General features: G+C 42.1%; 1 protein-coding gene across 19 annotated transcripts in view; it reads left to right on the top strand.

Moving 5' to 3' along the window:
• Positions 1 to 25,282, top strand: part of SH3KBP1 (SH3 domain containing kinase binding protein 1) — a 356,082-nt gene that overhangs the window by 116,972 nt on the left and 213,828 nt on the right. For 16 of the 19 annotated variants that reach the window (XM_063804933.1, XM_063804930.1, XM_054676597.2 and 13 more), the window contains one exon: positions 23,854 to 23,977. In XM_063804933.1, the coding sequence (XP_063661003.1) occupies positions 23,854 to 23,977 (124 nt within the window). Of the gene's footprint in view, positions 1 to 22,165; positions 22,400 to 22,546; positions 22,632 to 22,775; positions 22,981 to 23,853; positions 23,978 to 25,282 lie in introns of those variants that run through there. The other 3 variants (XM_063804929.1, XM_063804931.1, XM_063804928.1) reach the window with 3 other exon arrangements.

Raw genomic sequence — 25,282 nt, 5'->3', positions numbered from 1 at the left:
ATACTATGCAGCCATAAAAAAGAATGAGATCATGTCTTTTGTGGGAACACGGATGGAGCTGGAGGCCATTATCCTTAGCAGACTAACACAGGAACAGAAAACCAAATACCGCATGTTCTCACTTATAAGTGGGAGCTAAAGGATGAGAACACATGGACACAAGGGAACAGACATGGGGGCCTACTTAAGGGTAGAGGGTGGAAGGAGGGAGAAGAGCAGAAAAAATAACTATTGAGTACTAGGCTTGGTACCTGGATGACGAAATAATCTGTACAACAAACCCTCATGACACTAGTTTACCTATATAACAAACCTGCACTTAGTGACATTATTTTCGTATGTCTGTTGGCCATATATGGTTCTTCTTTGAACTATTTATTCATAACCTTTGCCCATTTTTAGATTCAGATGTTTGTCCATGAATCCGAGAGTGAGAACCCTTGGTTATACTGTGTGTAGACATTTTAAATGATATTTTCAAGAATCAGCTGTGACACAAAAGGAGTGGGGGATTGTGGGCCAAAAGTCTTACAGTCAGAGTTTAGCATGAGAACTTGGAAAGAATAAACTTCTGGACTTTGATCTCTGATTTTATGATTCTGTGATACTAGATGACTTATCTGCCATTTAGGAAGGTTCTGTCATATTGACTAGAGAGAAAATCCGGAGTTAAAACCAATGGCTGCATTAAGTTAGATTTTTTTTAGCAGTCTGATTAATCTTTACTGCTCCAGTACTCAAACTGCAATGTGAGAGTTAAATCTTGTGGCTTATTACAACCACACATTGTATTAAACATCTTCTACTTGAGAAAAACATGAAGTGCCCCATGTGCATTTTGAGTATGTTATATCATGAGTAAAGTCATGGCTGGAAGGTAGTTAAGACAGAATTTCTTTTTGTTTGTTTGGCAAGTGATGCTAAATCAACAATAATATTGCTTTGAAAAGGAGCAAAATTATGCCATGACTATTTGCAATGAAAATAAATTATAAGGCCTGGTGTGGTGGCTCACACCTGTAATCCCAGCACTTTGGGAGGCCAAACTGGGTGGATTGCTTGAGTCCAGGAGTTCAAGACCAGCCTGGGCAACTTGGCAAGACCCTGTCTCTACGCAAAAAAAGAAAAAGAAGAAAAAGACAAAAATTAGCCGGGCATGGTGGTGCATGCCTGTAGTCCCAGCTACTCAGAAGGCTGAGATGGGAGGACTGCTTGAGCCCGGGAGGTGGAGGTTGCAGTGAGCTGAGATCGAGCCACTGCTCTGTACTCTAGCCTGAGTGACAGAGCTAGACCCTGTCTCAAAAAAAAAAAAAAAAAAAAAAATATAACGCAGCTGTATAGTAATATTGCTCAATATGCTATTATAAAGTGAAAACCTCCTTCTGCTTAACAGGAGGTGTCTCTATTTCAGGACAGGACACTTTACATGGAATAAGAACAAAGATCTTACTAATTAAAAAAACCCAAGTGTGTGTGTGTGTGTGTGTGTGTGTGTGTGTACACTGAATTTGGCCAGACAGGAAAACAAGATTAAAATGTCAGTTCTGTCTTTTCAACCTGAATGCCTCCAACAGCTACATTTTAGAAATTTCTGAGATAATTAATGTGTACTCATATGTTCACCCATAAATCAGACCATGGGATTACTGATGAAAGGATGCAAACTTGGGGGTCAGTCTTGGAAAATTTTGACTGAATTTTAATCTTCCTATTGTGAACATCTATTTCATGTTGAAAACTCAGCATTTCCTGTTTCTCCTAAACATAGACACCACAATAAATAGTTTGTATCTATTTCTTTTCCTTCAAAGAGATCACAGTTCTTTGCCTATATTATCTAGCTCCAAGATAAATTAAATGCCAGCTGAAATTGTTTGGTGTATCTAGGATGCCCATGGTATGTGCCATTTGGTTGTGTGGCTGAGTCAGTGGCGTTAGGTGGAGTTTAGCCTCCCCCTGAGTGGTTATTAGGGTTGTGGATGGAATGTATTGAATTCAAATCTCTCATTTATAAGGCGAGGTGTGAATTGTAGAATGATCCGATTAACTTGGGCTGAACCCCAGATATTGCTGTGTGCTTTTTTTCCCCCTTCAACATGTCATGGAGGCTTAAAACAGTCACCCACACGCCCTTTCCATATTTAACCTTTTGGAGGTGCTGTCTTATTGCTGAGCCAGGGTGGTAATAGCTGACTGGCTTAAATGGACAGACAGCAACAAGATAACTGAGGAGGGTAATAGATCCTGCCATTCTGTTCATCTGCGTTTGTGTCTGGGTAAAATTCTCATTAAGTTGCAGCCAGTGTGTGTATTTTGTGTGTCTGTGCATTGTGTTTGCAGTCAATTAGAAAACTGATACCCATGTGGTGCCTTGGTATTGACAGGTTTCCTGTGTGTGACCTAAAACCATTCTGCATTTTCATTTGTCAGGTTTTCCCGTGTGCTCTGGGTTCAGAGCAAATTAACTTCCAAGTCAACAAAACCACCGAAGTTCTGCTTGAACTAAAGCTAAGCTACTCTACTGGTGTGGGGGAAGGGAGGATGTTGATCATTAGAGGACAAGGGCAAGTTGAGAAATTGTTCTATATTTCAGCCAGTTAATTATCGCAGCTTCCCAGCATGTCTGCAAGGAGAAATGAGAAGAACATCAATAAGTGATTATTTTCTTTCATTATTCTGTTCACCTGCCATTTACTGTGCACGTTCCAGGGGAAGGGAGATTAGCAGGGGTTAACTTTAAAAAATCAGAGTCCCAGAGGACTCACAAAGGCATGCTGTGTCTGCCTTTCTGGTACTGAGTGATGAGGGTGGGACAGGGCTGGTGCTAAACTTTTGGATCTATTTTTAAGCTTTCAGGACAAATTTTATAAATATGAGCTGCTTCTTTAAAAAAAAATCCCTTTCTACTCTAAAAATAGTTTGCTGGGAAAAAGTTTGTGAATTGTTTATTAAGACTCAGAAATTCAGCTGAGCATGTTTCCTTATAAATAAAGAAAATCACCTCACAGCTACTGTCAAAAAGCAGATGTGGCTTCTTAGGAAAGAAACAAGATTTCTGGGATGTTAATGCCAATGTCAGAATGTGGGAGAAAATTTGGAATTTTCCCTCCTGGCTTGCTCTTTTCAGACCTTCTAAATTCTACTCATTTCTTATGATCAAGTTGGTGTGTTGTCCCTTTTGGAAAGAGTTTTCCCAGGCAGAATGAATGGCCTTAGCTTCTGTTCTTACCAGTACCCTTAGCCACACCTGTCTCTTTTCCTATAACACTTTGTTTTATGTTAATGACAATTGCTAATATTTACTGTATGCCAGGCACTGTTCTAAGCTCAGTTCATGTGCTATTTTATTTTGTTGTCATAACTCTTTGAATTAGATACTACTATTCTCATTTTAAGGATAAGGACTATGGTAGGCAGAATAATGGCCCCTCAAAGGTGTCCACGTTCTAATCTTCAGAACCTGTGAATGTTTACCTTACGATGCAGATATGGTTAAGGATTTTGGATTAGAATCACAAGGGTCCTTATAAGAGGGAAGCACATGGGCAACAAAAGCAAAAATACATAAATTAGACAACATCAAAATGTAAAACTTCCGTACATCAAAAGATACAATCGGACCAGGCGTGATGGCTCATGCCTGTAATCCCAGCACTTTGGGAGGCCGAGGCGGGCGGATCACAAGGTAAGGAGGTCGAGACCATGGTGAAACCCCATCTCTACTAAAAATACAAAAAATTAGCCAGGCCTGGTGGCGGGCACCTGTAGTCCCAGCTACTCGGGAGGCTGAGGCAGGAGAATGGTGTAAACTGGGAGGCGGAGCTTGCGGTGAGCCAAGATTGCGCCACTGCACTCCAGCCTGGGCGACGGAGCAAGACTCCGTCTCAAAAAAAAAAAAAAAAAAAAAAAAAAAGATGCAATCAACAGACTCAAAGTGCAATCTGAACAATGGAGAAAATATTTTCAAATCATATATCTGATAAGGGGTTAATATCCAGAATCTATAAAGAACTCCTACAACTCAACAACAAAACAAATAACCCAATTCAAAATGGGCAAGGGACTTGAATAGACAGTTTTCCAAAGAAGACATACCAATGACCAACAAGCAGATGAAAAGATGCTCAACATCACTGACCATCAGGGAAATGCAAATCAAAATCACAGTGAGATTGCACCTCATACCCATTAGGATGGCTGCTATAAAAAAAGAAAAAACAACAAGTGTTGGTGAGGATGTGGAACAATTGAAACCTTTATATACTGTCGGTGGGGATGTAAAATGGTGTAGCTACCATAAAAAACAGTGTGGCAGTTCCTTGAACAATTAAAAATAGAATTACCATATGATCTAGCAATTTTACTTCTGGGTATATATCCAAAAGAATTGAAAGCAGGGTCTCAGAGATATTGTACACCCATGTGCACAGCAGTATTCACAGAAGGCAAAAGGTGGAAGCAACCCAAGGTGTCTATACAACAGAATATCATTCTGCCTCAAAAGAAGGAAATTCTGACACATGCTACAATGCGGTTGAACCTTGATACATTATGCTAAGTGACAGAAGCCAGTCACAAAAGGACAAATACTGTATGACTTAACCTATATGAGGTATCTAAAGTCAACTTTACAGAGACAGAAAATGGACTGCTGGTTGCCAGGAGCTGGTGGGAGGGGAGAAAGGAGTTGTTTAATGGGTACAGAGCTTCTTTTTCAGTTTTGCAAGAGGAAAAGAAATCTGATGATCTTTTGCATAATGTGACTGTACTTAACACTACTGAACTGTGTAGTTTAAACCTGTTAAGATGTTAAATTTTATGTAACGTGTATTTACCACAATTAAAAAAAAATTTTTTTAAAAAGGGAGGCAGTAAGATCAGAGTTAGTGATGATAGAAGCAGAGGTCAGAGAGAGAGCGAGCATTGAAGATGCTATACTGCTGGCCTCGAAGATGGAGGAAGGGAATACAAGCTAAGGAATGCAGGTAACCCCTAGAGGCTGGAAAGGGTGGGAGAACCTCCTCTCCTACAGCCCCTGAATGAATGCAGCCTGCCAACACCTCCATTTTAGCCCAGTAAGACAGTTTCTGGATTTCTGACCTCCAGAACTGTGAGATACTAACTTTGGGTTAAGTCGCCAAGTTTTTGGTAATCTGTTAGAGCAGTGGTAAGAAACTATTACTAAGGACTATTCAGTTCAGAGAGGTTAGGACCTTGTGCATGGTCACGAAGTGACTGGAACTCTGATTAAGAGCTGGAGCTGGCCAGGCAGGATGTCTCACACCTGTAATCCCAGCACTTTGGGAGGCCAAGGTGGGCGGATCACTTGAGGTCAGGAGTTGGAGACCAGCCTGGCCAACATGGTGAAACCCCGTCTCTACTTAAAAAAAAAAAAAAAAAAAAGAACTGCAAAAATTAGCTGGGCATGGTGGCACAGCCTGTAGTTCCAGCTATTCAGGAGGCTGAGGCAGAAGAATCGCTTGAACCCGGGAGGCAGAGGTTGCTGTGAGCCAAGATCGCACCACTGCACTGCAGCCTGGCAACAGAGCAAGACTCAGTCTAAAAAAAAAAAAAAAGAGTTGGAGCGCATGTCCACTCCACTCAGAGTTCCAGCCTTCCTAGATGGTGAGACCCTAGGTAGCAGTGGCCATCTTTAACACTACCCCCGACATAGGACCTGATATATATGAAGGCACTTAGTAATTGTGGCTAAAAGATTTAATGATAATGCACCATCGCCTTTTATTCTGTTCCCCTGATGCTGTGTCCTAGAAGCCATAGGGTTAAACCTAGGAAAAGGCTTTTTAGAAAACGTTTCCCTTCCCTGTCATTGTGGGGCTGCTAAGGAATAGTGTCCTCAAGGTTTTAGTGTCACTTCTGGGAGCCTCTGGGTATTTGTTGCCAGGTCCCATGATGGAGTAGAGTCAGGAGTGCTTATAGAATCCAGACAGGGGTCAGAGTCAGGGGAAATTTGGATCCTGTTCTTGGTAGATGGGCAGTCTGTTTTGAGAAGAAATGACCAAATTTAGTCATGACCTGTTAACCTGTTTATTAACATTATTTCTCTTTAAGCTAAATAAACGCAGATATTTCTAAGCACAAATGAAGAAATTTCTGTGTTAGCTCTGATCAGTGGGCATTTCCCACTCTGAAATGCTTCCTCACCCCCAAACCTAAGCTTTGGAAACCAGGCTCCTAAAATCAGGGCCTTGTAATTCCCCATGTGAGTTATTCTAAATTGGGCTTCTGGGTGTTTCTTTTTTTGAAGTGGGGAGCAGATGGGAAATGAGAGGCCTTCTAATAATGTGCATTAACTTTTGCCATAAAATTATTAGAAAAAATTGGTATTTTGTACTTTTTTTTTTTTGAGACAGAGTCTTGTTCTGTCACCCAGGCTGGAATGCAGTGGGCAATTGTAGTTCACTGCAACCTCCACCTCCTGGGCTCAGGTGGTCCTCCTGCCTCCTGAGTAGCTAGGACTACAGGTGCATGCCACTGTGTCCAGCTAGTTTTTGTGTTTTTTTGTGTAGACGGGGTTTCACCATGTTACCCAGGCTGGTCTCGAACTCCTTTCCTCAAGAGATCTGCCTACCTTGGCCTCCCAAAGTGCTGGGATTACAGGCATGAGCCACCGTGCCTGGCCTACTTTGTACTTTTAAAATAATCTTTGAGTGGGAAGGCCTTTGCAATCATGTCACAAATCTGAAAGACCTAAGGGAAAAGATTGATTGATTTTACTACATAGAAATTAGAGACTTCTGTATGGACAGAGATAGAATTAATAGAATAAATAGACAAATGACAAACAGGTAAATTCTGCAACACATATGACAGCCCCAGGGGCACTTCTTTTATATACAGAGAGCTATTAGAAATGAGAGGGAAAAGCAGGATGCTATGTAGGAGAATTGACAAAAGACATGAGTAAGCTCATCACAGAAAAAGACAAGTGGATAACGGTAAGCATATGGAAAGCTGTTCAACCTTATTTTTTACTAATTAAAGAAATGCAAATTAAATATCATCTTCTGTTATCAGATTGGCAAAAATGAAGACATTTAAAAATAGTATGGGGAAATCAGCTCTCTTCCATGCTATTGGTGGGAGTGTAATTGATAAATTTTTTGGAGGCCAGTTTTTTATTATCTGCTAAAAGTAAGGATGCACCAAGTTGTTGACCCAGAAATTTCACTCTAGGGAATTTGTCCCTCAGTTGCCTTTGTGGTATATGTGCAGAGTTATGGGCACAGTGATGCTCAATGTAGTGTTGTTTGTAATCGCAGAGGACTTGAGACAACTGGGTGGTTTCATGTGGGTTATAGTTCTGTGAGAAGAGAACTATCTCCTACCCAGCAAGATTCAAATAAGTTACCCGTTTAACCAGCCAAGGATACAGAAATTTAGAAAGGAGATTGCCTCAGGCAGGAGCGTATGAGGTATATATAAAAGGTATATCCCAGATACCAATCTCCACTCGCAGGTTTCCAGTGGTCTAAATGGCAAGGGAGATTTTGCCAGATCTCAGAAACAGCCAAAGTTTGCTGTGCCACAAATCTTTTTTCCATCAGCATTTCAGAAGAGCCAATGAGGACAACTGTTGTGCCTTCATCTGTGGTATGGTGACAAATAACGCAGCTCACCTGGTTCACCTTGCCTGCTGCCTAGACAGAGCCGATTTATCAAGACAGGGGAATTGCAGTGGAGAAAGAGTAATTCCTGCAGAGCTGGCTGTGTGGGAGACCAGAGTTTTATTATTACTCAAGGAATTGGAATTTTTAAAGATAATTTGGCAGGTAGGGCTTGGGAAGTGGGTAGTGCTGATTCAGGTCAGGTTGGAGATGGAATCATAGTGGGGGTCAAAGTTAGGTTTCCTTGCTATCTTAGGTTCCTGGGTGGGATCGCACAACTGGTTGAGCCAGTTTACCAGTCTGGATGGTGTCAGCTGATCTAGTAGAGGGTCTGCAAAATACCTCAAGCACTGATCTTAGGTTTTACAGTAGTGATGTTATCCCCAGGAGCAATTTGGGGAGGTTCAGACTCTTGCCAGGAGCTGCATGACCCCTAAACTGTAATTTCTAATCTTGCAGCTAATTTCTTAGCCCTCCAAAGGCATACTGGTCCCCAGGCAAGAAGAGGGTCTTTTCTGGAAAGGGCTATTATCAATTTTGTTTTAGAGTCAAACCATAAACTAAATTCTTTTCCAAGGTTAGTTCGGCCTACGCCCAGGAACGAACAGGGACAGCTTAAAGGTTAGAAGCAAGATGGAGTCGGTTAGGTCTGATCTCTTTCATTGTCATAATTTCCTCAGTTTTAATTTTCGCAAAGGCAGTTTCACTTCCATGTTCCAAAATCTACTTTCAGACACAACCAGACTGTCCCTTTTGATACTGGTCTATCCTACAGTTGGATTCTGTGCAGCTATGAGGAAGAGGGGCAAAGCTCTGATGGAGAAGTTGTCTAAGATGCATTGTTAAGTTGAAGAAAGCAAGTTGCAGTATAGCACACATAGTAAGAGTCCATTTGTGTCCTCTTCTTATGTATTTTTTGGAATGAACATGTATACCTTTAATTATTAATTTTTGAGTGGTTACCCACACACAGTTTTGAAAGTCATATGGTGCTAAAAGATGTGTGAGTACCCAGCAGCCTCTTGTCCCTTCTCTTTGTGTCCTTATATTCTAGGAGGCAGTCGTTCTTCAGTTCTAGCTGTTGCTTCTACTATTTGCTGCTGTGCTTCTGAATAATATTCATTGCTGCTCTCTTGGTTTGTCGATTCTAGATATGATCTCTTAACTATCATGGTAGTTGAGGACTTCAGCTTTTCTCTATATGCACATATCTCAGGTTTTGCTTTAATCTATACTTAATGTTTTCATTAATGTAGCAATGTTGATATTGAATATTGAAGCAAGAATATACTATAATTAATTTACGTATATAGCTTTATTTCTCTCTCTCCCTCCTTTCCTCCCTGTCTCTCTCCCCATCTCCCTCTCTCCCTCTCTCTCCCCCCTCCCTCCCCGCTCTCTCCCTTCTCTCTCTATCCCTCTCTCTCTCTGTCCTTCCTTCCTCTTCGTCCCTCCCTCTCTCTCTTTCTCTCTCCCCTACTTCCTCTCTTCTCTCTCTCTCTCCCTCCCTCTCTCACCACCATCTCCCTCTCCCTCCCTCTCTTCCCCCCTCCCTCCTCCTTGTTTTCTTCTCCCCCCTCCCCTCCCCCCTCTCTACCTCTCTCCTTCTCCCTCTCCTGGAAAAACACCAGAGCCTTCCAACCTCCTGTTCCACTCTGCTGCCCAGCTGTCAGCCAGGAAATTCCCATCACACCTCCCCCGCCTCCTCTCTCTCATTGACTGTCCTGGATCTTGCGTCCTTCTCTTTCTTGTTTTACTCATTTGACTTGATGGAATGCACCCTCCAGTAGCCTTCTGAGGGAGCCAGTGCACGGCTTCAAGTAAATTTTTTGAAACTTCTTCAAAACCAACCACACTAGGAGTTGCATACTAAAAAGTTTTTCCTTTTAGCATTCAACCATCCCTTCTTAGCCCCTGGCCCATGTCTGTTGGCAGGTGGGGTTCTCCCTCCTACTGATGGAGCCAGAGAATCCTGGGACCCAGAGGCTGTGCCGTTATTCACAAGATCTTATTTAATCTTCAGAATGGTTTGATAAACTAACAAAACTGAGGCACCAAGGTTACACTCTCAGTGGTATCAGAACCAGGAATTGAAGTGTCAGCTGCTTGGGCCAGGCTGATGCCTTTCCTAATCTAGCTGCTCCTTACTGGAAGAAGGAATAACAGTACCATGCCCCAAGTGACACATGCCAGATGCATGTAACCATGGTTACAGGGTGAGTCCAATTCTCGGTGCCCACTTGTGTCTGGTTCCTGACAACTTCAGCTCTAGATAGCCATCCTTCTCTCTAGAAGTACCTTCCAGTATGTATGTATGTATGTATGTATGTATGTATGTATGTATTTATTTTGAGACAGAATCTCACTCTGTTGCCCAGGCTGGAGTGCAGTGGTGCGATCTCAGCTCACTGCAAGCTCTGTCTCCCGGGTTCATGCCATTCTTCTGCCTCAGCCTCCCGAGTAGCTGGAACTACAGGCGCCTGCCACCGCGCCTGGCTTATTTTTTGTATTTTTAGTAGAGACAAGGTTTCACTGTGTTAGCCAGGATAGTCTCAATCTCCTGACCTTGTGATCCACCTGCCTCGGCCTCCCAAAGTGCTGGGATTACAGATGTGAGCCACTGTGCCCAGCCAAGTTTGTGTGTGTGTGTGTGTCGAGAGAGAGAGAGAGAGAGAGACCGAGAGAGACCGAGAGAGACCGAGACTGATTTATAGTTATGGTCCTAGCTCCTTATGGTAATTAAAATGCCCTGCCTGTGATTTGTGTAAACTTGGTGTGATTATTTTTATTGCTACAGTATTTGGTTTTAAGCAATGTAAGAATGTCACCCCCCTCCTCCCATTCCTTTTGTGATGTGAAATGCTTCATTACTTAGGAATTTGCTGCTGATTGTACAGTTTAGCATTTGATCTTTTTGTTAACCACAGTCAGGTGACCACACATAGGGTAATTAGATTAACCCACCCCTCCTCTTCTCCACTGAAACAATGTAAAATCCAATATTCTATTAGCACATGCCTTCCGTAGATTAATGATCTTGGAGTTGCTGCGTGGAAATTTGCATAGCTCCCTACAGCTCTAAGAAATGAAAATGCCCAGCTGTCTAAAAGCTTTAATCAGGAAATGAGCATGAAATGGCATTGTTTTGTCACGGGCTTGGAATAATTTATTCTTGACAATCGAGTTATCCTGGATATAAATGTGTATAAACATTCTTTCAACAACCAGTAAACAGGTGCTTTTTTGTTCGTTAAAAATTCAAGATTTTCTTGACTTGGGCTTGGCTTTGAAATCGTTGGCCCTCGTGCTGGTCACTGCCAAAAGTTTATACTAAAGTCATTTTCCTTGTCCCTCCTGTTTTAAATGGCAGTTTCTGGAGGCTGGCCTTTCAGAGCAAGAATGGTCTTAGGGAGTGAAGGAATGGGGACATGGCCATAGGACCACACGGGGTCATTCCTCACCCAGCCCCTTCTTGCCTGTGTTTTCATCCCCTCTTGGGACCTACTTTCCCCTATCTGTCAAATACAAATAATAATGGCCCCTATCTCTTAATGTGGTTGTGAGCATTAAATGTGTTATCCCATGTAAAGCCTTAGAAAAGTACCTTGTTCATGGTATATTCTTCATAATGGCGAGCTAATTCCATAAGACATAGGGAAATGAAGATGCAATTCTGTTTCTTTTTCTATTTAAAATATCCTAGTGCACTTAAATTTTTTTCTGTTAGACTATTAGTCTTGGAAGCAATTGTGACTATAAATGCTTTCATTTATGTTGGCACACCGTTAAAAGAATGATAGAACTAATGATAATGGCTAACATTCATTGAATGCCTGGGAGTGAAAGACTGAATGAGGCCTATTCCTGACTCTTGGGGCTAGACATAAGGACCCATGCTTATAGCCCAGGGGTGTGTGACAGGCTCTTACTCATCATCAAAGCTGTTAAAAAGACGGCAGAAATGGCCCTTGGACCTTGGATGTTGCTTCCTCTTTTTTTCTCCTCCAAGAGCAAGCTTTTTATCTAGCACGTGATTTAACAGTTCCTGTGTTGGGGGTACTGTTTCATGGACTAGGTATGATGTAGTGAGAAACATTTTAAAATTTTTCCAGAGGAGACTTTGATGGGAAAAATGCCCATCCCTTAGGGGACTCAATTTGAGATCGTGTAATTAACCTTTTGGAGCATAATTAGCCAAACTGTTTAGCTCTTTTTACTTGTACTCTGGGCACCAAAGAAAGCTGGATCCTACCCATGATAAAACTATCATCAATAAGATTTAATGTTGCCTCTTTATATGCATTTTATTTTTCTTGATTGTCATGCCCTTAGTTATTCTTGCATTTCAAGAATCTTTTTTTTTTTTTTTTTTTTTTTGAAACGAAGTCTCACTTTGTGGCCCAGGCCGGAGTTCAGTGGTGCGATATCAGTTCACTGCAACCTCCGCTTCCAGGGTTCAAGTGATTCTCCTGCCTCAGCCTCCCGAGTAGCTGGGATTACAGGCACGTGCCACCACACCTGGCTACTTTTTTTGTATTTTTAGTAGAGGCGGAGTTTCACCATGTTGGCCAGGCTGGTCTCGAACTCCTGCCCTCAGGTGATCCGCCCACCTTGGCCTCTCAGAGTGCTGGGATTACAGGTGTGAGCCACTGCCCCCGGCCTTGAATCTTGAACTTTATATCACATGACTGAAAAAAAAACATTGATTATTGGGTTTTGCCTGATTTTCCCCACATCTTAGCTTTCCTATCTCCCCTGCTTAATGAAACGTATGGACTGGAGAGCTTTCTGTAAATCTTTTGTGTATGTTAGCATACACTGTTGGATCTTTAAAATCAGTAGTGGAAATTATATAGCTAAACTCTTATTGGGGGCAGTGTCAACTTCTTCCTTGTGTCAATCAAGAAAAATGATGAGACAAGTCTCAATCATTTTAGGAAGTTTATTTGCCAAAGTTAAGGACGCACGCCCGGGAGACAGGTGCTATGCCTTTCTCTGAAGATGATTTTGAGCGCTCCAAATTTAAAGGGGAAAGGGTGGGATATTGAGAAGTATACAATTTTCACATAAGAGGCGGGTAGGGAAAAATAGTTATTCATGTCTTTGTCTGGCTCGGTGAATCTGCTTTTTTTTTTTGACATAAGATAATATAGACAAATGGGGCAGAGGAAAAATGCAGGGAATCTGTGTTTTTACATAAGATAACATAGACAAAATGGGGCAGGAGAACAATCAGATATGCATTTGTGTCTGGTGAGCAGGGGACAACTGCACCTGTAAAGATAAGCTATCAATTTACATTGCCATGGTGAAATCTTAAGAGAAACACCTTAGGGTAAAGACCTTGGAGCTCACTAGGAATTTCCTTGTGGGTAAAATATGGGGTAGGCATGTAGTTTTTCATCTTGTAGCCATTGTATTCAGGAACCAAAAGGGGAGGCAGGTTTGCGTGACCCAGTTCCCAGCTTGACTTTTTCCTTTAGCTTAGTGATTTTGGGACCCCAGGATTTATTTTCCGTTCACACTTGTTTGCAAAAAAAAAAAAAAAAAAAAAAAGCAGTCAATAGTTTAATGATCAGGAAATAGTAAACATATTTCAATTACTCAATGTTTAAGTTAATTAAAATTTTGAATAGCTAACACAGGCATATGGTGCCAGCTAAAAGGGACAAAATATATGCTTTCTCTGTCCCTCGGCCACCTGGTTCCCCTCCCTGGAGGCAGCCTCAGTTATCAGTTTATTGTGTGTGGCTTCTGTATTACACACAGAGGCGTACATACAAATGTACACAAATGCTAGCATACGTTGGGCTTTTTTTTTTTTTTTAACCTAGCAACATGTCTTGGTGATTGTCTTTCTTGGTACATACAGACTGACTTCAGTCTTGGAGAGAGTTGCATGGGATTGATTTATGGCCATTCATCAGCTGCTCTCTACTGATACACATTTATGTTCTTTCAGTCTTTTGCTAATTTAAGCAATGGCATAACGATTAATCTTGTACATATGCTGTTTTGCACGTGTATATTTGTAGTTTAAATTCCTAGGAGTAGAAATACTGAGTCAAAAGGCACAGACATTTAAATTTTTGATAGACAGTTGTCAAGTTGCTTCCCACAGAGGCTGTACAAATTTATTTATCAATTTATACTCTACTTAGAAAGTATGTGAGGCTCTCTTTCCCTACACCCTTGCTGACATTATCAATTTTTTAAATTGTTGACAATCTGACAGATAAAAATATCTCATTGTAATTTAAAAATTAGGTACATCCCTCCCTAAACTGTCAAATTCTGGAGACATTTGTTCTTGGGGTCCTCATAGCCCCCATTCTTTGAGAGAACCAGCTGTGTGCCAGGCACTACGCCACATGCTGTGAAAACAGACAGTATTCTGAGAGAGCCAGATTCTAGTGCGAGGACACATGTAAACATTATTATAATATAGTATGTAAATGCTACAATTCTAGGTATGAGAAAATAGCCGGAATGATACAGGGTCCTTCTGTGTACTGAGCACTGTCAGGCACCGTTGTACAGGAATACCACTGTAATTTTCATTTCTCTCGTTGTAGCAGGACAAGCCGCAGACAAAACTCCTCAGACACCGAGTTAAAGAAGGAAGTGGTTTATTCGGCCTGGAGCATCGGCAAGACTCCTGTCTCAAGAGCCGAGCTCCCCGAGTGAGCAATTCCTGTCCCTTTTAAGGGCTCACAACTCTAAGGGGGTCTGCGTGAGAGGGTCATGATCGATTTGAGCAAGCAGGGGGTACGTGACTGGGGACTGCATGCAGCAGTAATCAGAACGAAACAGAACAGGACAGGGATTTTTACAATGCCTTTTTATACAATGTCTGGAATCTATAGATAACATAACCGGTTAGGTCAGGGGTTGATCTTTAACTACCAGGCTTAGGTCAGGCAGGCCCAGGCCTAGTTTCAGGTCTGGTTCCTAGGCGCCAGGCTACCTGCCTTTAGTTTCGCTTCTCTTTCTTTTTCTGAGTATAAAACAGTATAAAACAATATGAGAGGGTCTGTCTCTCTTCTCTCATCGTGAATGCAGTTAAGCATCTTGTTGTATGTTTGAGTCATTTTTTTCTTTTTTATGTGACCTGTCCTTTGCTATTTTTTTGTTGGGTTATTGATCTTTTGCTGATACTTTGTAGAAGGAGCTCTCTTTATAGAAGAGGCAACATTCCCCCAGTTTGTCTTTTGTCTTCGTTGATGAATTTTGTTGTTGTTGTTGTTTGCTATGTTATATTCTTAGTTTTCTGTAATTTATTTTTATTTATTTATTTATTTTGAGACAGAGTCTCGCCCTGTCGCCCAGGCTGGAGTCCGATGGCGCAATCTTGGCTCATTGCAACCTCCGCCTCCTGGGTTCAAGCGATGCTCCTGCCTCTGCCTCCTAAGTAGCTGGGATTACAGGCACGGGCCACCACACCCTGATAATTTTTTGTATCTTTAGTAGAGGCAGGGTTTCACCATGTTGGCCAGGCTGGTCTCAAACTCCTGACCTCGTGATCCGCCTGCCTGGCCTCCCAAAGTGCTGGGATTACAGACATGAGCCACCGTGCCTGCCATTCTGTAATTTATTGACCCTTTCTTTTCCGGCTTCTAAATTCTGTGTCAGAGTGTTAAATTATCTTTGCCTTTCTGAGATTGTAGAAACATTCTTTATTTTCTTCTAGTGCTTTAAAGGTTTAATTTTTAAATGAGTAAATTCATTTTGAATGTCTAATATTCCCAGTTAAATAAAGAAATAAGTATTACTTGTTTTTTTAAAAAAGTTAGGGACTACATGAATTTTCTTACTGTATCATCTTCTCCCCTCTGCTCCTAAGCCTGATCTGCATCTTTTAAGGTGAGAAGTTGATGGTGATCCAGCCGTATCTTTATAGGGATGATACAGATCTCCATGTTGTTGCAGCTTTGGGCTCAATTGAGAATATTCTGCCTCTGATCACTTGAGGTCAGGAATTCGAGACCAGCCTGGTCAACATGGTGAAACTGGGTCTTTACTAAAAATACAAAAATTATCTGGATGTTGGTGATGGGTGCCTGTAATCCCAGCTACTAGGCAGACTGAGACAGGAGAATCGCTTGAACCCAAGAGGCAGAGATTATGACAGAGCAAGACTCCTCCCTACGCCCCACCAAAAGAAAGAAAATACTCTACTTCATCTGTAGACAGCCATCTTGCCCATAACACTCTACTAAATTGGTCATTCATCTGATAGATATTTTTAAGTGTCCAAACAACTGGTTGATATTGACACCCTTTGATCCAGTGGTAATAATCTAGATGTTTAGCGGGGTAACATGACATAAAGGCACCAACTGTCATGCAAGTAATTACACTGTACATCAGGAAGCAACATTATCTCTTTGGGACACAAAGGTAGTCCTTCTCATTTTTGTCCAGTATCTGTTACTTGTTGTGGTCTTTATAGTGTTCATCCCTTTCCTGAAGGTCAAGAGCTTCTTGCCCTTGTTCTCATGTTCTTGTTATTTTCTTATTCGTGTTATGAGTGATTCTTGGGAGATAATACTGCAAGTATATGATATTGCAAATATGCAGTTAAAGATTGACATAGAACATGGTAATAGACCTGTTACATTTCTTGAAATTTCCTTGTTAGCTTTGAGCTGAAAATACCATCAGAATATTTATGAGTATATATCAAAGCACTTTTCTGAGCATCAGCATATTTTGTAAGTATGAGAAAGCCATTGTGGTGTGAGACATCAACGTGGTTTCGCTATGTAATTTTAGGGCAAATTATGAAATATGTAAAGCATATAACAAATACCTATGTGCCCATCACCCTTGCTTTATTAGATCCTCATATTTTGCCATATTTACTTTATGTTTTTTTTCTTCTTTACAGTTCTAATGAAGTTGGTGCACTTGGTGGTTTGATAGCATGGGTATTTTCTTTTATTGTGGTAATCAGATATATTTTTTAAAGAAACAGAATCTTAAAGCTACAGCTGAAGCTCCCCTTGGTAGTCTGCCATATTCTCAGAATACTTGCTGTGTCTACCCAGGTGTTCTGAGACAGACCAGCCTTTTGTGAAGAGAGCCAAATACTGGGAAGGCACAGTCTCTGCACGAAGGGAACGTACTCACGGGGCAGCTGTTCCTCAAACTTGCCTTTTGTGTGGGGCGGGGTGGGGTCAGGGGAGAGATATGCATGTTGGGGAACAATGTGCTATTCTAGGATTCTGTGTCTATTCAAAGCTGTCTTGATCAGTAGACTTGGTAAAAGTGTTTGTTTTTAGTGATTTTTAAAAATCTCCTGCCAGTGGTAATTTTGCAAAATGGTTTTCTATGAACTAGTGCAGGGTGCACAGCTGTGATCCCGCAGCCACGTCTGGGTCTAAAGGAAGCCTTTCCTGCAGAAAGAAATAGAGCAGGACTGAGGGCAGGCTGATGAATGATGTCTGTTTCCCCTGCCCTGCTTCCACCCTAAGCCAAGGGGGCTCTGCCCAACCTCACTGAGCTCTTCAAATGCAGAGAGAAGTACCAGGACCAGCATTCTGGGCAGGTCAGGGTGGTGCCCAGCTTTCCCTGGTGTCTGTGGCACCAGCCTGCTCTGTGTGCCAATACTGTTGGTGACAGGAGAGAGAGAAATCTGGCAAGATAGGGGGAAAACAGCTGAGGTGGAGAACAAGGATGCCCTCTTGGGAACAGATCCATTCATCTGCTTGGGTAGGTGAGATGAGACACGCATGGCTCACCCACTCCATAGGGTGCATCTGGCACATTCCGACCACCTGCCCCATTGATGTTGATCCCAGAAAACATCTCACCACCTGAGATGAACATTAAAATACCCAAGCACTAGCTTTGTGTATTTCTGACCTCCTAGGACAAAATATCAACACATTTCAATTTAAAAGAATCTGTCTTCTTTCAGTTTAAGCATTTGTGGTGTTCTTTTAAATTGAAATTGCACGCAGTGAAGTGCAGAGGTCTTAGAAGTACAGTTCAATGAATATTTTGGTCTATGTACACCTGTGTAACCACCACCCAGACCTCGTTATAGGACATTTTCATCCTCCCAGGAGACTCCCTGGTACACCTCCCCAAGTGTAACTGCTGTTCTGAGATCTCTCACCAATGATTAATTTTGCCTGTTGTTGGGTTTCACATAATTGGAATCATACAGTACATAATCTTTTATGTCTGGCTTCTGTCATTCAACATTATGACTGTGAATTTCATCTGTGTTATGTATAGTTCTTTTTAAAATAGTATTTGCTATTTAATAATGAGAGTAGATAATCAATTTGTATACTACTCTCTAATTCACTCTTTGATCCTGAAGACACCTCTCGGATGGTGTGTTTGTTGTTAGACCTCTTTTACAGATGACAAAAGGGCTGCATAGAGACTTTAAGTGTTGCCCCCAAGGTCACACCTCAGATAAATGATGACGTCAGTACTAGTTCTGGTTTTCTGATGCCCAGCATTATTCTCCATTCATTGTGAAGCCTGTGCCTTAAACTGTGTTATGAATGGTGAAAGAAGTAAAAGATGAAAGGAGGGAGGGGCCCCCAAACTGATCATATTTTGGTATTTTACTGTGTAGTATTTTGGTTACAGACTGACCAGTTAATTTAAAGGAGTTAACACTGAACCCAGCCAACTCACCAGTACCTGTAAAGTATGAAACGGATGGTGAGGGAGAAGAGAAAAGAGGTAGCCAACTTGGCTCAGCAGCCAGCCAGATCCAGGCAACGCAGCTTATCAGAAAGCAGACCATCCTAGCATAGCTCGCACTTGCATGCACATCATCTGTTTGCCCGGTGAGGCTGCTGTTTGCAGGCCGCTGAATGTGTCGTGAATTTTTGCCAGAGTGGCATTATTCTGGCTTTTTGGTCTCTGAATGTGGGTGAGCCATCCCAGGCTCTGTTTGGTACAGTGCTTTTGGGAAGGGAATGGTGTGAGTTCTCTTCCTTTTCTCAAGTGGTCCTTGTGACACAGCTGAAGTGTCCTTTGCAGCGTTGATACCTTATTGATGGCCTCGGTTTTATTGTACATGCTGAGTTTCCATTGTAAAGAGATCAGATCTGAGATAAAGAGAAGCTGGGTTTCCTTTGCTTTCTGAAGAGGTTTGCTGATACCCTGTCTGTTCTATATTGTCTTTAAGCAAGCAAAATCATTGCTGATTTATATATGTGGGCAGTTATGTATGCATTTCCATGAGCCCTCATGGCCTGTAATTCTGGTCCAGGGTGTGGCCTCTACTACTGAGATTATAGGACCCAGGTTCTTAACAAATGGCAAAAAAACACGGGCCTGATGGTCAGAAAGTTGCAATTAAAGACCGGGGTCTAGGAACCCCCAGTCCCAGGAAATCCAGAGTCCCATGACCTGGATCAGAACCTCGGAGAGCTCCAGGTACTTGGCTGTTGGCAGCTATACAGAGGCAGGAGTTGCTCTAGTTCCAAGCCAACCCTCCTCTGCAGGAAGGAGCTCTTCTATGTGGATGGATAATAAGGGACTTCAAAGATTTGGGCCTCAATAGTCTTGGGCTTTATAGGTAAGGTGATCTGTTACATCACTTAATTGTGGAGGGAAGCTAAGGTTTCCACTGGAGCCACAGGCTGAGTGGTTTTGAGTCTCCCTCCTATAGTCATGCCACTGGTTCTTCTTAGGAGGTGAGATGTACTAGGAGAGCTCTGCCTAGAAGGCTCAGAGTTTGGTTTCATGGCCAGCTCTGCCCCTTGCTAGCTTTGTGGCCTTCATCTGATCTTGCATCTTCTCTGACTGGGTCTCACTATTCTTATGTATAAAAATATATGTTTGGCAAAATCAGTTTTTTTTTTTTCCTGACAGTGTTGTTGTTAGGAACAAGTGAAAAAATAGCTGCTAAAGCACTTTAATTTATAAGCCTTTGCCAGTGTACAGTTGTATCATTGCTAGCATCATCACCTATTTTTAGAGCCTGTGGATAGGAATCCATGACGTCAGGATTCTGTGAACATAAGGTGTTGTCCAAGCAGTGCACCATCCCCCAACTTATATTTGCGTGGTAATTGGTTCTGTGGGGTCAGCATGCATGTCACATATTTTTAGTCAGAAGCAAGTACACAGAGACTTGTGGTTTGCTGTTCAATTTGAAAAGTGTTTGAATGAAAGCTTGTCCTGTGGTCTTTTGGAAGTAACTGGAGATTTCTGTAGGGACTGACAAGAACAACAGACATTTGAGTGTCCATTTTGCAGAGGCTAAACTGGGAGGGGAGAGATTGGAGGCAGGAAGACATGATTATAATCCAGGCAGTACTCCAGGAAAGAGTGGTTAAGAGATGAGCTCTTGCCTGTAATCCCAGCATTTTGGGAGGCCAAGGTGGGCAGATTACTTGAGGTCAGGAGCTTGAGACCAGTCTGGCCAACATGGCGAAACTCTGTCTCTACTAAAAAATACAAAAATTAGCCGGGTGAGGTGGCACGTGCCTGTAATCCCAGCTATTCGGGAGGCTGAGACATGACCATTGCCTGAACCCGGAAGTGGAGGTTGCAGTGAACTGAGATCACGCCATTGTACTCCAGCCTGGGCAACAGAGTGAGACTGTCTCAAAAGAAAAAAAAAAATGAGAGAGATGAGCTCTGAAGCTAGACAGGTTGAGTTCCAATCCTGGCTCCTACTTGTTTGACCTTGAGCAAGTTTGCTTAGCCCCCTGGGTCTTGTGTGGGTGTCTGAGTAGGGCTATAGTGTAGATTAAAAGTTGTAGTCCAGGCGAAGCTCTTAGAGCAGGGTTTGGCACATGGTAAGTGCTCAGATGTTAGCTGCTATTCATGTGGGAGTCTTCTATTCATTTTATTGTGGTAATATATGTAACATAAAATTTACCATTTTAGTTATTTTAAGTGTACAGTCAGTAGCATTAATTACATTAGAATGTTGTGCAACTATCCGTACTATCTATGTCCAAAACATTTTCACTACTCCTAAGAGAACCCTTTAACTATCAAACAGTAACTTCCCATTCTGCCTCTCCCAACCTTTCAGGTAACCTCTAATCTACTTTCTATCTCTATGAATTTGCCTATTCTAGATATTTCACATAAGTGGACTCATACAATGTTTATCCCTTTGTGTGTTTTATTTCACTTAGCATAATGTTTTCCAGGTTCATCCATGTTGTAGCATGTATCAGAACTTTATTCCTTTTCGAGGCTGTATAATATTCCATTTTGTGGATATACCATATCTTGTTTATCCATTCATCTCTTAATGGACACTTGGGTTATTTCCTTCTTTTGGCTATTATGTATAAAGTTGCAGTAAACACTGGCATACAAGTTTGCCTTAGGGGCAAAGCTTTCAATTCTGCTGGGGTCCCTGCTTTCAATGCTTTTGAGTATATACCTAGAAGTGGAATTGCTGGATCATATGGTAATTCTATATTTAACTTTCTAAGGAGCTGCCATACTGTTTTCCACAGGAGCTGCCCTATTTTACATTCCCATTAGCAATATACAAAGATTCCAGTTTCTCCACATCCTCATCAACACTTGTTTTCTTTTAAAATTCTAGCCATCCTAGTAGGTACGAAAGGGTATTTCATTGTGGTTTTCATTTGCATTTCCCTAATGACTAATGATGTTGAACATCTTGTCACATGCTCATTAGCCACTTGTATGTTTTCTTTGGAGAAATGTCTATTCAAGTCCTTTGCTTGGCATTTATATTTTTTCCCTTTATGTTTTTAAGATACTACAGGAGGACAAAAAAGAAACAGATTGAGAAAGTAGATGCAGCCAGACTGGGCGACTGCTTAGATAGGGGGATAATACTGAATTTTCTACTCTGGGTAATTGGGTGGATGATGGGGTACCAAAGAAGACAGGCTGCCCTTTCCTGGGAGAAGGGGCAGGTTGGAGAAAAGGTATTGACTTTGGGTGGGGCTGCACTGAGCTTGGGTGTTATCCAGGTGGGGAGCCTATAGAATTAACTGCCACGGCCATGTGTCCGATTGGTTTCTCTGAAAAAAATGCAAGACATATTTTAGGTTTTGTCTCCTCCCTGCTTCCACCTAAAGAAGCAACTTAAGCAATTCACTCATCATTCAGCTTCTCTATTTGGCAAATGTGTACAATTACTGGGGGAACAATGGAGTCTGGAATTTATGGGCCAGCCTCTCTCCTGGTGCCAGTTTCTCAGCCCTTCAGCACCTGCTCTTGATCACACCCAGTCCTTCCTAGCCAGCTGCTCCCCACGTGCTGCCCTGAAGCATTGGGGAGTAGGGGTGAGCCTTCTTGAGAACCATGGCTTCTGAGGCTTTCTCCAGGGACCACCCCAGCCTCACAATGCTGGCGCTGCTTCTCCCACCCTTCCCCGGCTGCATGCCATTAGCAGTTAGTGCTAAGTAGACACTTGCTATGTCGTCCTCAACCCACTGACTTTCTCTGAGTTACTCCTTGGCAAAGTTGGGTGTTGTGCTCTGTTGTGTTACTGCATCACGTTGTGTCTAGGTGGGGAATTTGCGCGTGCACAGTCATACCCACACTGCGATGGAAAATGAGTTTTGAGCAACTGTTCTTCCCCCAAAGAAGCAACCGGTGAGGAAATGAGCCCACTTGGTGGCTTGTTGTCTTTACTTTCAGAGCCATAGCAGGCTGGCAGCCATCACCAAGTTAGCATCCTGTCATGTGGCTCAGGCGGGCAATGTTTGCAGATTGTCCCCTGATGCCATCTGCCTGTGAGGCTACAGGAACCCCCAGCAACTGCTGCTGTAGCAGGTGCTGGGGCTGCTGAGGTAGGTGTCCGTGTACATATATTCAAGCACACACAGCTTTGTGTGGTGTGCAGAGGTACCGGTGTTGGGCTAGGGCTGAGCTTCGCCTAGTTAGGCCTCTGGGACGCCAGTTGAAACACTCAACCTAGCAAAGCGCCAGCCCCAGTTGTTGGTTTCCGGTGGGGCCCTGGTGAGGGAGGAAGAGAGGGTGAGGCTGCTGTGAACAGAGCCAGCAACTGGGGAATTGGATATGGTAACTAACACACTCTTGAGTGTGCAGGAAGCTGCGGGGAGTGGCATTGTTTTGACAAACTTTTGTTGCTTTCTTTCTGCCTCTGCCCTCTGCTCGGGCCTAATCATGGCCCTCTACCTAATTTAGCATCTCTGTTCCTTCCAGGGGGGAGCCCATCCCCATTTCTTACCTCATGGGCTCTTTTTAAGGAGCGCATTCCTCATCTTTGAGCTCTTCCTGCCATTCAGCCATGCTTTGGGTCAGCCCCTAAGCTTTCACTTTTCCCCAAGTTACTGTGATTATGGATTCAGACAAGCCTAGAAAATCCTTACTCCTTTGGGGGGAATTCCTGTATACAGACTTATACTTTGTGAGTCACTATTATCTTGGTCTAATAATGCTTTTTAAAACAATTATGTAAATTATTAAAGCAATTTGAAATAATTATATTAGCCATCAGATTTCAGAAATCTAGATCTTAATGGAGCTTTGATTAAGAGTCTACCTAGAGCAGGGGTCAGCGAACTTTTTCTGTAAAGGGCCAGATATTTTAGACTTTGATCTCTGTTGCAGCTACTCAGTTCCGCTGGTGTAGCATGAAAGCAGCTGTACAAAATACTTAAATGCATGAGTATAGTTGTGTTCTAATGAGACTTTCTTTACAAAAGTGAGTGGTGAGCCTTCATTTGCTGACCCCTGATCTAGAGTGATAAGCCATCCTTATTTTTTTTCTTTGTCAAGAGTTGAAAAGCCAGAGGAACTTGATGACTGTAAATGCATTAGAATCATCTTCTTTTGGGTTTAGTATCCTTGTGAGCACAATGGTAATTTGGGAATATGCTTCTTTAAATCTCTGTTGAGAAGAAGATAAATCAGAAGGCTTTTTAAGGGGGTGAGTCTGCTTGGCCAAAGCTTGTCATTGTTTAACAAGAACAGGCTGTCACTTAGAGCTGTATGGTGGCTTTTATGTTTCATTGATTCTCTTTATAGTCACATGGAATGGCCATAGTTACATAAGGTCGCCTCACCATACTGGGGCTTATTCCACTTTATAGGACCAGGTGCTTTTCTAATAAATGTAAGAAAACTACAAAGATATAGAAAATGGTGTTTTTAAAACATGATGTTATGCTAAGTTGGCATTGCTATAGTTCATTTCCAGAAAGATGAAGCTTAAGATAGTCCAAGAGGCATTCTAAAGTTTCAAACTATAATCTTGTTTTCCTTTTATCTGTCCTCACAGGAAATAAAGAAAGAGATGAAGAAAGACCCTCTCACCAACAAAGCTCCAGAAAAGCCCCTGCACGAAGTGCCCAGTGGAAACTCTTTGCTGTCTTCTGAAACGATTTTAAGAACCAATAAGAGAGGTATGGAAAAGGAAAAAGAGGTTCCCTCCCTGCACACAAACAAAAGCTGGAAACTTCTGGTGAACTGTGTCAAACTTTATATTGCTGAAAAATTGAATAGAGTTTGTCCTTTTGGTTTTTGGTATATATTTTGGATACACACATACATACTTGGCAAGTGACTATATGTATAGTAACTGTAATAAAGGGAACTAATAAAAATATTTTTTGACAGTGGGAAAGTAGACTACATTTGTAAATGATGATTTTTCTGGGGCTTTAGATTTCACTTTCATATCTATTTTTATGGATGAAAGGTGAATTTAGAGAATGCTGTGGTGCAGGCCTGAGCAGTGTGTCTGACCGCACTCTCCCTTTAATTTAAGGCAAACCTTATCAAGTTATTTCTCTCTCCAACTGCTAGGCTCCCTAGCGCAGACCCTGCCTCTCTGAGTTTGTGAGGCAGAATGTGCAAAGATATAGCTAACACATCTGTCTGACCAGAAGACCTTTAACAATCTTGTTTTCTCTCTTTTGAGACCTCAAGGCAGATTTTCAGGTATCAGCTTGTTGGAGTTTTGTTTTTTCTCCCATCCCCTCTTGGTGATAATTGTTTGAAATAATGTGAGAGAGAATAGAAGACTGCAGAGACGACCCCACTCAATTTTATACTGTGAGCACACTAGGGTCCCTCCGTTTTTGCTGACCTTGGACCAGCCAGGGCACATGCTGAGCATGCCTGTAGGTTAGCGCTTGGCTGCCAGCTTTTAGTGGGCTTATTACTTCCTTAAAGAGAAATAGAGAGCTGTTTGAAAGCAGGCACAGGAACTAGATTAGCAAAGGGTTCCATTAACCAGAAAAAAAGAAGGCAAGTTTATATAACCATGGGGAGGAAGAACAGCTAATCTTTCATAAAATTTAGACAGGATAAGAATTTGTCCAGTAAACTGCCCATTGATCATAGCTTTGTGCCTCTCTTCCTTTCTGTCTCTTCCTCTACTGCCTCCAGCTGCCCTGGGTTACATTTCCCTTTTTGAATTATTCAGATCAAATATTGGCTGGAGGCCCATGTTGGTTAGCAGCTATAGGATTTTCTTTCTTTTCTCGTTTTGTTAAATTCATCCTACCAAAGCAGGGGATTTCCCATTTTAAGAATTAAGTGCCCTTGCTGTAAAACTACAGTCTTGCCCAAAAGTGCCTCCTGCATTCTTGCAAGTAAGCTCTCAAACTCCTGAGACCTGCATTCATTGGATTTGGTGAGGTAGAGTTCAGTGTGTGTTCTTTCTGCACTTTCAAACCAATGAGAAGGAGCCCTCCCATTCCTCC

This window comes from Pan troglodytes, chromosome X, assembly GCF_028858775.2.
Source record: "Pan troglodytes isolate AG18354 chromosome X, NHGRI_mPanTro3-v2.0_pri, whole genome shotgun sequence".
Lineage (NCBI taxonomy): Eukaryota > Metazoa > Chordata > Mammalia > Primates > Hominidae > Pan > Pan troglodytes.
The sequence above is the reverse complement of the archived record's forward strand: the minus strand, read 5'-3'. Positions and strand labels throughout refer to the sequence as shown.